This window comes from Benincasa hispida, chromosome 1, assembly GCF_009727055.1.
Source record: "Benincasa hispida cultivar B227 chromosome 1, ASM972705v1, whole genome shotgun sequence".
In the NCBI taxonomy this organism is placed as follows: Eukaryota; Viridiplantae; Streptophyta; class Magnoliopsida; order Cucurbitales; family Cucurbitaceae; genus Benincasa; species Benincasa hispida.
In genome coordinates, this window is record NC_052349.1 from 46,105,823 (window position 1) to 46,119,375 (window position 13,553).

The 13,553-nt window shown below is 30.9% G+C and overlaps 1 protein-coding gene across 1 annotated transcript; it reads right to left on the reverse strand.

The window, feature by feature from the left end:
- Positions 1–224: 224 nt before the first annotated feature.
- Positions 225–8,237, reverse strand: LOC120072095 (cystinosin homolog). The gene is made up of 8 exons (XM_039024511.1): positions 8,053–8,237; positions 7,834–7,966; positions 4,263–4,352; positions 4,043–4,167; positions 3,916–3,958; positions 1,824–1,941; positions 892–941; positions 225–742 (listed from the first exon to the last, which is right to left on the reverse strand). The coding sequence occupies exons 1-8, from the start codon at positions 8,169–8,171 to the stop codon at positions 575–577; spliced, it is 846 nt and encodes a 281-aa protein (XP_038880439.1). The 5' UTR covers positions 8,172–8,237; the 3' UTR covers positions 225–574.
- Between the last annotated feature and the right edge of the window lie 5,316 nt (positions 8,238–13,553).

Here is a 13,553-nt window from a genome sequence, read left to right on the forward strand (position 1 = left end):
TAGAAAACTTTTGATCATCCATTTGAATACAAAACTTTATTCTTTGGAGAATTTCTCTCGAACTCTCAATTAGGGATGAATTTTCCTTGTTTGACCATGAATTTTACCTAAATACCTTATTCCGCTCCATCAACTATGTTCACAGTACTGCTTACATCTTATGACATCAAAGCAGCTAGTACCGCTTACATCTTATGACATCAAAGCAGCTATAAGTTATGCAGTTTGGCAACTACATTTAGACTCATAAGTTGAAAGTTTTGTTTATACAATTACATTGCACTATATACTTGTGAATGGAGTATGCTAAAACCAAGTATTTTACAATCATAAGATCACAAAAGAAAAAATATAGATACATCTCTCCTTCTTACATGTGCTAGAAGTCTTAAAATTTTGAATTCACTCACAAACGAAGTTGTTGGGGTTGAGTATCTTTTTAATGATCTATTTTTAATCTTATAGTGACAAGTCGAAAATATAGGTACCAAAGTAGAATTTACTAGACTAGCCTATTTACGTCTTTATATACCTCTTTGGCACAAAAAGAAGCTAAGAGGTGGAAGCAATACCATCAAATATCAATAGGTTGGGGGAATCCCTTGCAATTGCTAGTGATCACAGAGTCCTTAATCAATGGCTCAATGCTTTCAGGGTCACATTCAAACGAAACCTTTGATGCCTTCATATGATATAATACGAAATGTTGATAGATGAAAATCAGATCAAACGCTATAGAGACCTGCAGCATAGTATAAATAAATGTGGTCACCAAATATTGCTTACTCAAATTACTCCAAAAAAGTTTAAATGCCTTAGTTGTGGCTCTTAAATGATATATACAGCAATACAATAAGAATTTGACTTCTATAAGAGAGAGAGAGATCATACCAAAGCTAACAAGGGCTTCCCTATGTTCCCAAAAAAGTTAACCCAAGAACCTGTTAAAAATCAGAAGTCAAGGTGCAATGAATTTGTATATGAAGTTCAAATTCTGTATCGATTTAGTTCCTACCATGAAAAATCCACTCAAGGTGCAATGAATGGTTTCTCGTGCATGTAGATGGATAAATAGCAAGAGATTATTACGGAATCTTAACCGCTATATCAATACAAGCTAAAATTCAAAAACTAAGGCTCCAATTTATAACCACTTGGTTTTTTAGTTTTTAGTTTTTGAAAAATAAGCTTACAAATCTTCTCGCACCTCTAAGTTTCTTAATTTTGTTATTCATTGCCTACCAATGTTTTCAAAACTAAGTCCTAAGTGTTAAAAAACCAAAAAAAAAAAAAAAGTAATTTTTAAAAACTTGTGTTTTTGAAATCCATCATAATAAAATTAGGAGAAAACAAGCATAAACTTCTACATCGAAAACTTATAAATGAAATGTTATCAAACAAGGTCTAAATCGTTACAAAATTTAAATTATAAAAACTACATTGTTATATGCCAAACTTCAAAGACTAAATCGTGTTATCTAATACTATAAAAGTATCCGACCAAAAGTATTTTCTAACCTAAATTTTTAACCATGGTGCAATTTACAAAAATATAACGCTAAGCATGAATGTTGCATTGGGAAGGTGTACAAAAATCAAAATACATCCTTGTAAAGTCCTTGGAACAAACAACCAAATTAGCATCATATGCTTGATGTATTTTGCATTTATCTCATAATAAATTAGTTTGTTATACGATTCAAATATGAACTTTTCACCCTTTTTTTTTTTTTTTTTGAAAAAAAAAATGTGGTTGAAGTAATATGTGACTCTCAATACCAAGCTAACCATAAATATAATTTAAGACAGAAGTATTAGATGACCTTGGTCAATTGACTGCACGCTCATTTGAACCAAAGTTGCCACTCCTCCGGTGAGGTCAAGGAGTATAGGATCAATACTGAATCCCGCTGTACTCTTCCGGGTGAAGTTCAAAAATGCCTGTATGTAAACAATAGGGATTTCATGAAATGAAAGCTTCTTTGTCCTTTGTTTGCAATTTTATTTCAATCAATAGCATACGAATGCACAAGATCAGTTTACTTTCAAAAGAATTTACAGATCTTAAAAGCAACATGATCATGTTTTGCATACATTCGAATTATATATATACATTAAGGTACTGAGTTTTCATTTAGAATAAATAAAAAGAATATGAGAGCATACAAAAAAATCAAGCCTACCTCAAGGAAGAGGCTTCAATCAAGTAAGATGAGACCTAAGGAATAATTACAAAAAGTTTTTATCATCGACGCCCAAAGAGAAACATTGAACCTAATAAGGGACCAAACATCACTAGAATTCCTTTCCAACCGTCAAAAAATTCTATTATTCTTCTCACCCCACATATCCCATAACATAGCACAAACCCTTACCTGTCACAAAAACCTCTTGAAAAGGCGGATAGAGAAGAAACTTCTCGATTAACTTCTTCAACCCTTCTATGTCTGACAAACTGAAAACCAAACACATAGAGAAAATAAAGCTCCAAGCCACCCTAGGATAGTCGTAGCTCCACAAAATTTGATCAAGAACTTCCTTTCCCTTCGGAAAAAAAAAAATGTACGAAACTGACCAACCAAAGAAGACATCTTTCTCAAAACACAATCTATGATATTAAATCTCCTAAAGAAGACATCTTTCTCAAAAAACAATCTATGATATTTAATCTCCCAAGGATGACCTGCCAAACAAAGAATTGATCCTTCTTTGGAATTTTTACCGTCCATAGAATAGAAAAAATAGACTCACATATTGAGAAGGGGTTCAACAAATGCTGAAAAAACGAGCTACAAGAGAACCCCAATGGAGTTAGAACTCCAATAGTGAATATCCCTCCTCCATGGTTCAAAATCAATCTCTCCGATCAAAGACAAGAGAGCCATGATGTCCATTGTTTTTGATCGAATAACTGACAAAGAAACCAAACGAAGAGTGAGAGCTCCATGAGGGAATAAAGAAAAACATCTATGAAATGATTTTTCATAAAGAAAAATGATATAAACAGGAAAACATAGAGCAAAATGGTCCATCCTCCACCCACTAGAATGGATGAGGACTGAATTGGGTCGCAGAAATCTTATGCTAAAGAGTATTAGCCTTATCTACGAAACGATTTTTCATAAAGAACAAATGATATAAAACGGAAAACAAAGAACAAAGGGGTCCATCCTCAACCCACTAAAACGGATGAGGACCGCATTGGGTCATGGTAACCTTATGCCAAAGAGTATTAGACTCAACGAGGAAACAAAAAATTGAACCTTCTTTGGAAATGTTTGTTCAAGGATTTTTGCAAGTGCCTTTAACCCCTGACACCACCCATGAGAACCGACGAGGACTGCGTTGGATCACAGGAATCTTATGCCAAAGAGTATTACACTCAATGAGGTAATACCATAGCCATTTGGCCAGCAAGGCCTCGTTGCAAATCCTAAGGTTCCCTAGTTCCAAGCCCCCCAAGATCGACGGGCCTCATCACCACCTCTCCACTCACTAGATGATCGCTACTCCCCTCATCAACCCCTTCCCATAAGAAATGCTTCACCTTACTTAGGGCAGCTAAATAATTCCATTACCAGGCTATATAAATTTATGAAACATCATCTTACTTGGAGTTGGACTAATTCCTGTAGGTTTCAAATGAATGCTAATTTTGTGTCTTTCCAGGGTAATGATTAAATGTAAATTTTATTCCCATATGAGCCTTTCTGTTACCAGACGAGAACATATTAAGACTTTTATGTCTTGTGCTACTACTTTGTAATATATCAATTACAAACATTATGCATAACAAGTGGAAACTGTACCAATAGGGAAGAAGTTAGTATAGATATTAAGTTGAATCGTGAGAAAAAAGAGAAGTCAGAGCAAAAATGCAATAATGGATTTTACTGGGAGAACAGAAAGGCAAACCTGAGGAGAGCATTTGATGAGGGTCATAAAAACTTGAATTGAACTGCAACAAATTTGACAATGATTAGGAAATCAACCAAGAAAGCTTCAGAAGATGATTCAAAGAGATGGGGAAAATGGGTTTTACTTGAACATGGAGATGAGCCAAAGCCATGAATGGGTTGGGATAGCTATATAAAGGCAAGCTGCTGCGAAGAACCACACTGACACGAAGATGGCGATGGCTGCCTTCGAGACCTTCTGGTTGCCACGCTGCACCAAAATCCAAATCCAATCAATACAATGCCCTAACAGAGTTACACAAATGAAACCCTGAAACCCTAAAGAGAAGAGAACAAACCACTTACTTCAAAAAATACAATTTGAACTGAGACGACGAAGATCAATAAAATCGCGTGCAGGGGGAAAAACACATCGCTCAAAGCCACCGGGATCATCTGCAGCAATCAATCAAAACTGTTCAGTATTTATAGTTATTTGGTGATTGTTAAAAAATAATTTAATCCTGGAGTTAGTTATTATAGTGCACTTCAAATTTAGGATATCAAATATAATTATCGTGTTTATAAATACTATTTCAAAATCGTATTCCAAACACAAGACTATTATAATCCCTCAATGATTATAACTATGAACTATAATAATTAATTTAGTGTTCTAAACGAACACTTAGTTATTTGAATTTTTGTCCTTTCGATTTTTATCCTAAATAAATAATACTTTTAGTCTCTAACCTTTTATAAAAAATAACAATTGTCTTTGAATTTTAGTTAGTAACGACTTAGTTCTTATAATTTCAAATTGGTAACAATTAAAGTATGTTTTGATTGACTTTCTAAGTGTTTAAATAAATGTTTGTAAGAGAAAAAAAAGTACTTATAAACACTTAGAAAATCAATCCGTACAGGCACGAAGTCCTTTAACTTTAATAAATAGTGATTTAATTCATTTACTCTACATTTGTAATAGCTTAGTCAATATCATGAAATTTTTTTATCCAAAATTAAGTGTCATTTTTATTATGTAATAACTAGCCTTTGCAATATGAAAATAAATTTGAGTCTCAATTAGTTTATCAATCTGCACCATGGAAAATTTCTTATTAAATCATACTAATATTTTTTACCATAAATACTAAATCATTATAAATTATAAAGTATAAAAATAAATTATTACTTTCATGAAGGCTTAGGTACTAAACATATTTTTTTACTATAAATTTTAATATTGATGTTGAACCTTCTAATTTACAGGTATTTAAATCATGCTATATAACCCATTTAACTGCAAACCACGAGATTATGATTGCTATTCATCAATTTCCCTTTCTTTTAATCATTCTATATAAAATTTCTCTCTCCTTTTGGTTTCTGGTTGTATCTTCGACTAAAAAAATGTTATTATTGTTTTTTTTATAATATTATATAGTTTATTATTGTACATATTTTATCAAACAAAAAATTAATTTAGGTTTATAATAATTATTTTTTGACAAAAGAATTTTATAATAACATTTATTCACGTTGTTATATATATTGTTATAATATAATGATTTTTTTTTATCTTTTTATATAAGTATAATAAATATATATACAAACTTTCAATCTTGTAGTTAATAAATCGATATTATTTTAAATTTAATAGACATATTAGACACATGATTAAGGACCAAAAGTTTTCAATTTTATGTACAACCATATGAAAATTTTAATTTTTTTAATAGTTCATGATTTGTCAAGACACAAACATTAAGGAAACGTTTGGGGTGAGAACTATCTAAGATTATAATAACCACTTTTTACTACAATAAATATTATTTTGTAGCCCCAATTAATTATAGTTAATACTTCCATCATAATATTTTTCTGCTTTTTAATTATGTTTTTATTTTTAATACTTTTTTTTCCTTTTCCTTTATTTTTTAATTTCTCTCCCCTTCCTCTTATCTCTTCCCATTTCTGCTTTTTCTAATTTTTAAAATCGTTTTTTCTATTTCCGTTATTGTCATTCTTTTAAAATTTCTATCATATTTCCCCAATTACATATGATGTTAATTTTTTAATTAATAAAATAAAATGTTAATATATTCATTTTTACCATTATTTTCCATGAAAAAAGACGTTTTCTCTCTTTCTATTTCTATTTTATTTGTGTGTGTAATTGATTAATGAAAACATACATTTTTAAAGGAAAAAGATAAAAATAAAATTTACAAATTAGTCAATAACAAATAAACAGAAGCGTTATGAAGCGGATTTATTAAAAATCAAATCTAACCTTTTCAATTCAGCTTCAATCACAGGTAATAACTTATGCTTGGATATATCTAAATTTTAAGAAATATTTTTTTAATTTGAAAAACTATACAGATGACTGATGAGCATATCTCAATAAATCTAAATTTTTTATTCTTTTTTTTTTTTTTTTTTGCTAATTAACTTTACTGTTTTATTATTTTATTATCTTTTTATTTTTTTTATTTCTCTTCCCTTTCTCTTATCTTTTCTCTCCTATCATTTTACCTTTTTTATTTTTTAATCATTTTTTATTTTCTTCTTTTCAATAATGAGCATTCATCATCATTATTTTTCTTTTCAAGAAAATCTCTACTATCTTTCATCAATTATGTAGGACGTCAATTTCTTTGTATTAAATAAAATTATTAATAAAATATTACACCATTCTTTTTCAAAGTAAAAAAATTCTCTCCCGAACCTTTTATTTGTGTGCATGATTAATGAGAAACAAATATAAAAAGATAAAAATAAAAAATTTACAAATTAGTCAAATCCGACAATTGCCGACATCGTTCAACACCAAATAGTTATGGGGAGAAATGAAAGAATAAAATTAAATTTATTATTATTGTTGTTCTATTAAATACCATGAGACCATTTGGCGATTAACTTTTTAACTCGGTGTAAACTTTTTAACTTCGATAATAAATATTATTGAAGTTTGTATATTTATTAAATAATTCTATCTTCTCAATTTTTTTAATTTTTACATTAAAAAAAACCCTCTTTCTGTTTATCTATATTTTTTATATTTATTTAGTAACTTTATTTTTTTCTTTTAATCTATTTTTCAAAATTATTGAGAAACTTCTTCTCATAACTCTATACTTATACTTCAAACACAAACTTACTAACACCAACATGTTAACTCTATACTTATTAACTTCACTCAATAGCTTAAATTCCTCATATGTTTTAATGTATGTAATATATTTTAGGGCACATTTAAAAGAAAAATCACCCGTAAAGTATGATGGTAGTTGTAACTATACGCCCAAACATTAAAAAAAAAAAAATTGAACCCTCAAACTTATACGGTGTTAAAATTATGTCATCAAAGTTACATAATTGTAGACATTGTAATAATTGTATAAGTTTAAAGGTCAAATTTTAACATTTTTATAAGTTTCAAGGCTGAATTTTTACCAATAAAAATTTAAAGATGCAATTATAACTACCACCATCTTTTAGGGATCATTTTATAATTTGTCCTATATTTTATTATATTATATGTATGAACTTTTACTTCAATTAAAATAAAAATAAACAATTATCAAACACTTTTTTTTATAATTTTTTAAAAAAAGAAAAAGACACAAAACAAAAACCACTTTATCAAATAAGGTTTTAGGCCAATGACTACATTGTGCTCCACCTAATCAAATACTTTAAGCATCGTGAAAATAAAATTAAAAAAAAATAATTGCTTTTTTTTTTTCCACTTGCATATTTTTTGGTGAACTTGGGCTTTGTTTCCAAGGTTTTTTTTCCTTAAAAATTAAAAAAAAAAAAAAAAAAAAAAAAAACGAATCCGCTGGGTTCCAAATGTGAAGCAATACATTTGGGTTTAGGTATGTATATAAATGAAATGTGAAGAAAGAAAAAGAAGAAGGAAATTAACCTGATCGTAGCCGTATTTATCGAAGTATTGCTTCTGAACAGTAGTACTGAAGAATAGAGTAGCATTATAAATCAAATACGACGATTGCTTCGTGAAATTCAGAACCACATAATCGAAGCTTAATCCAACAACACTGCGAAACACAGAATTCTTAATTAACGAAGATCCCGAATGCCGCCGGTGCCGGAAATCGACCATTCAGAGTTGGATCTTTCTTACCTTTTTCGCCGGAAATTCATAATCAGCTGTGGATATCCGGCAAAGGCCCAGCATATAATGGAAATCCATCCTAAAACCTCATATATGATCTCCATTGGAATTGAATTCCATGAACTCATCTCTCTCTGATGAATCTGATCTCTCGGAGACTGTAGTGCCTTTGGGGGATATGTTTGTTGAAGCTACTTTCAATCTGAATCGTTCGTTTTTATAATCAAAGAGGTGGTGACGTGGCAGCCGAGAATGGTTTCCGGTGTGTCATACTCCTACAGTGGATATTTCCCGAAAAGGAATAATAATATTAATGTCCAATTTTTGTAATTTCCCTTGAAATTGCCCTCTTTTTTTACCCAATCATACATATTTGTCCTTGTTCTAAATTCTTTTTTTTTTTTTTTAGATCAATTTTGTTGGGAGTTAATTTCCTAATTGGGCTGGATGTATATTTCAATATGATGTTGTTATGTTGAAATGCCTTGAATCTATTTGTTGGTGCTTTGAACAACCAAATACGAGACTGGAGTCCAGGGCAGCGCGCCCTAGTGGGTTCGAGACAATGCCTCCGAAACCCATTCAGATTTCGTATTCAGCATATTTACTTATTTGTAGTTATTTACGATATTGACCTTAGGGTTTAGAATAGTGCGCTATATAAACTCTCCAACCCTAGAAACACTTTTTTATGTAATTTCTGAAAATATTCTCTCAAATAATATTGTTCTCCTTTTGTCCGTGGACGTAGCTAACACACTGTTAATGAACCACGCATATCTGTGTGTCGATTTTCTCTATCTCTACGTTTCTTTTTGTGTTCTTTAATTGTCGTTTTCGTAACATTTTATTTCATTAAAAATTTTCAATTAGATGGATTACTCACACACCACATAATAATTAACCATCTCAAAAGTAGATGTTTCACTTCTCCTATGAAAAAAATAAATTATATTACAAAAGGGATTTTATATGTGTAAAATAATAAGCTTATATGGTATGTTACTTATTAAGTTGGTAGAAGTTTGGAAGGAATTGATTTTTTATTTTTTATAATTGATTTTTACGGTTAACATAACGTAGTTCCATTAATTAATTAATTCTTATTTCAAAACAGTTGGAAGCTAAGTTCAAATCCTTATCAAAATAAAGAAAAACTTTTCTCAAATATTAAAACATATAATTTAAATAGAATGTTACACTAGTTCTTTAGAAGAAAAGTATGCGTTTGACTTTTTATGATTATATATATACTACTATTTTAAAAAATAAGTCTTCTTAAGAAGGAAATAGAGGTTGAGAGGAGAGGTGGGGGTAGAGATTCTATCGACTGAGCTATATGTTTAACCTTGTTTGACTTGAAGCTCGTACTTCCACTTTTGTCAATGCATTTAAGCATATACTTCGATTTCTATATGAATTACTATCAAGTGTGATAATAATTTATATATGGATAATTTTGGAGTAGATGAAAAAATTTATCTTAATTAAGAAGACAATTGGGCATTAAACCAACCAAAGAATTAGAGAAAAAACCAAAGTAGTGCTCATACCTCAAAGGGAGGCCCAAAGAGTGAAAGAAGAATGGGTCGAGGCTCATATGGAGCTCCTCGGCATTGTTTTGGGTCGAGGCCGACCAAGGGCAAACCCCACGTGGTTTGAGCTAATTGGCTTGTCCGGTCTACAAAATCCTAAACAAAATATGAAGTGATTCAAAAACAAAATCTTAATATATATAATAGGAAACTAGGCCTTATAAAAAAGTTTCAAGGGCTTTCGAAGAGGCAAGTAATTTCCCTCTTATTACAGTTTTATTGAGTTTTGAGATTTGAACTTCTTCTAACTTAAGCATCGAAATACAACATCGAAGTGAAAAATGTTTTTTTGTTTTGGTTTCTTCAACCAAACAAATAAATTTACCATTACTACCCTTCGAAGGCAAGTTGTACATTGACCAAATTTTGACGTCAATATGTCTTAAAATTGATTGGTTTTAATTTTCTATCACATTTTTTATGATAATTTTTCACTGACATTTATGCCATGGATGCATTCCATCTAGTCAAGGATATTAAAATATCACAATGTATTACCAATATATCCACAAATCACATATCCAATAAAGATCTTGAGGTTAGAATCGTTTTCCGTGAAATTTGATGATATATCGCCGATATATTTTTCATGGAAATATCCTTTGCAACTCAAGAAAATCATAGGATATTCTGCCGATTTATTATGAAAATATCGCTAAGTTATCGTGGATATTTCGCTAACATGTCGTTTGAATTGTTGGGTTTTATTAGGGGTATTCAAAAAATCCGGTAACTCGACCAACCCGGACTACCCAACCCAAACCACAAGGGTTAGGTTGGGTTAGATCTTATTTTGGGTTGGGTTGGGTTAAAAATGTTAAAAAATATTAAATTCGGGTTGGGTCTGGGGTTACCCCATTTCAGGGTCGGGTCAACCCGACCCGACCCGAATATATATATATAAAAGTTAAAAAAAATAGTCAAATTAAAATTAAATTAAATTAATTTTTTTAAAAAAAAAAAAGTGACCCAACGCGGAAATTTTGGGTTGGGTTGGGTTGACCCTCCAAAAAAGAACTAATAGGGTTCATTATTAGCTAACCCGAATTTTTGGGTTGGTCCACCAAAATCTTCCAACCCTACCCAATCTGGACTATGTACACCCCTAGGTTTTATGCCCTAAAACTCGTACATAGTAAAGGTTATTAATTGATCATCATCAATAAAGAATTATAGATGTTAATTCAATAAATGTTATTGTTTTTGTTGTTTGTCCATTTTTGTCTTAATAACCCTAAATCTAATAAACTAACATCCAAGGTTGCCTTATAAGTCTTGAACTGTATGTGGAGACATATAGGGATCAATGTTCAAGATACAGCCTGAAGGGCCTATAGTATAGCGATAAGACTGGGTACCTTATCTTGGTAACACTATAGATACGACCCACTTCGTATTTGATACAAACACAATGATTCAACACGTTCGTGTAGTTGACATGCGAGTGGGTGTATCCTATGCAATGAGTTTCCATAAGACTGGAATGTGAAATAGTAACCACTAGATGTAACACCGTTGACTAATTTAGTTCCTATTTCATTAAGATGACATAGGCAACTTAGTCTTAATCCCGAGTATAGTATAAACTCTTGTTCACAAGGGATTGCCCTTTGATTTGTATGGGTGAAGGTGACCAATTCACTGACCCAATATGCCTACCATTTTGGAGACAAACCAGAGTGGAGAGCTGGAAACATAATAATACAAGATGGAATTCACTCATTCCCATCTTAAGGGTAAGTAGATGAGTGTTCCTTTAAATGGTATCATCGGGACTTGAGCAAAGAGCTCTACCCTCTCATTAGTCCGAGAGGAGTTTCTATTTATTGGTTAGACCATAAAAAGATTGTTCATTAGAGGAACACTGGTACTTAAGGAATCAGAAGTAACCCAAGGGTAAAATGATAATTTAACCCAGTTGGAATTATGAACATTCGTGAAGAACTAACTTACTATTATTGGTCTATATCCGTGGACACAAAAATATATCTGTAGTGAGAAGAGTGCAGTTGTGGATCTTTAGTGGAGTGTACCCACAATTAACAAATATTGATTAACTTGGTTAATAAGTTAAACCAATTAATCTTATATCGTTTGAGCTTTTGATCTATAGGTTCACCAGATCCCCTTGTTAGCTCACTAGAAGATATTTAAGAGGGATGATTTGAATTGTTCAAATTAATTTGAGAAAATCATATATTAATATGATTAATATATAATTGATTATGGATATGATCTATAATTCAAAATTAAATTGAAAAGTAATATTTAAAGTGAATTAGATTCACAAAAAATTAATTAATAAAGAGGTATTGAATATATACATACAATGTTTATGATAACTAAATATATATACATTACATTAGATTTAATAGTTATTTGATTAATGTGTAAATTAAATTAAATAAATGTCATTTAACTGTGCTAATTAATTAAATAAGTGTTATTTAATTAATTGAGTTAATTAATTAAATAAATATTATTTAAATAAAATAATTGTGGAAAAGGGAAATAGGAAAATGATTAGGAAAATGACTTGCTCTTTTTTATATAAAGACCTCCAAAGACCTCCCTATGACCCATTTGAGAGATACAAACAGTAAACATTGATATAGAGACTAACGATACATAACACACAAGTGTTATTATGCAAAATTTTCCTTAAGTCACTGAGAGAATCATCTCTACTCTCCAAAACCCTTTTCTCCTCTCTCTCTCCCAATAGTTGGATACCACCTATCATTCTATTGGAATCATAGAGAATAACGAAGTTACTCTTGTGGTAGTGTTCGAGATTCTTCAAGAAATCGTTCGTGATCAAGATCATTGGAGGAATCGTTTGTTGGAACTTAAAGAGGATTGTTTGTGAAGTTTGGGAATCTACAAAGGTAAGAATGGTTCTAATTTCTAAAGCATGCTATATTATATGTTTATATTTTGTTTTAGTATACTGATTTTGTTTATGTAAAAATCGAATTGCGGGATACAAGTCGTTCACACAAACGCTACCATAGCCGGATTCAATCCCTTCATGAATATCTTTATATGTCTTTTTTTTTTCTTTTTCCAATATCAAACTTTTCCAATGTGCTACCTTTTTCGATTTCCAATTTTTCTCAATTTTCAATTCAAAAATTTTATTTCAAAATAATTTGAATTGGAAAAAACCAAGAAAAAGAATATATATTGATTTTTAAACTCAGTGAATGAGTTTGGACAGTCCATATGTGTTGGATTTATGTCCTAAAACTCGTAGATAGTAAATGTAACATTTGACTAATCATAATAAAGTATTGTTAATATTTATTTCAATAAATAGTTATTGTTTATCTTATATTTATCTTGCCTAAATAATCCTAATCCAATAAACTAACATCCTAGACTATTGTATGAGTCTTGAATTGTACGTGGAATATACGAGGATCTATATTCAAGATACAACCTAAAGGATCTATAGTATATGAATAAAGTTAGGTACCTTGTCTTGGTGACACTATGGATATGACCTACTTTACAGTTGATACAAATGCAATGATCCACCACATTCCTGTAGGAGACATGCTAGTGGGAGTATTGTCCTATGCAATGAGCTTGCATGCATAAGACCGGACCATGAAATAATAACCTCTAGATGTAATTCCATTGACTAGTTAGGTTTCTATTCCACTAGGATGACCTAGGTAACTTAGTCTTAATCCTGAGTGGATTATGAACTCTTATTCACGAGAGATTGTTCTTTGATTTGCATGGTTGAGAGTGGTTAGTTCACTGACTCAAGCCTACCATTTTGGGACAAGACTGAGAGGGGAGCTAGGAACATAATTTCATGAGATGGAATTCACTCCTTCCCGACTTTAGGGTAAGTAGATGAGTGTTCCCTTTAGTGGTGTCTCCGGGACTTGAACAAAGGGTTCT

Excerpts from the sequence above, each read along its gene's own strand:
- LOC120072095 (XM_039024511.1), bottom strand. The coding sequence starts at position 8,171 with ATGAGTTCATGGAATTCAATTCCAATGGAGATCATATATGAGGTTTTA. Across the intron at positions 4,168-4,262 it reads TTCAAATTGTATTTTTTGAA|CGTGGCAACCAGAAGGTCTC; the intron begins GTAAGTGGTTTG and ends ATTTTGGTGCAG. Across the intron at positions 743-891 it reads GGAAGCCCTTGTTAGCTTTG|GTCTCTATAGCGTTTGATCT; the intron begins GTATGATCTCTC and ends ACTATGCTGCAG.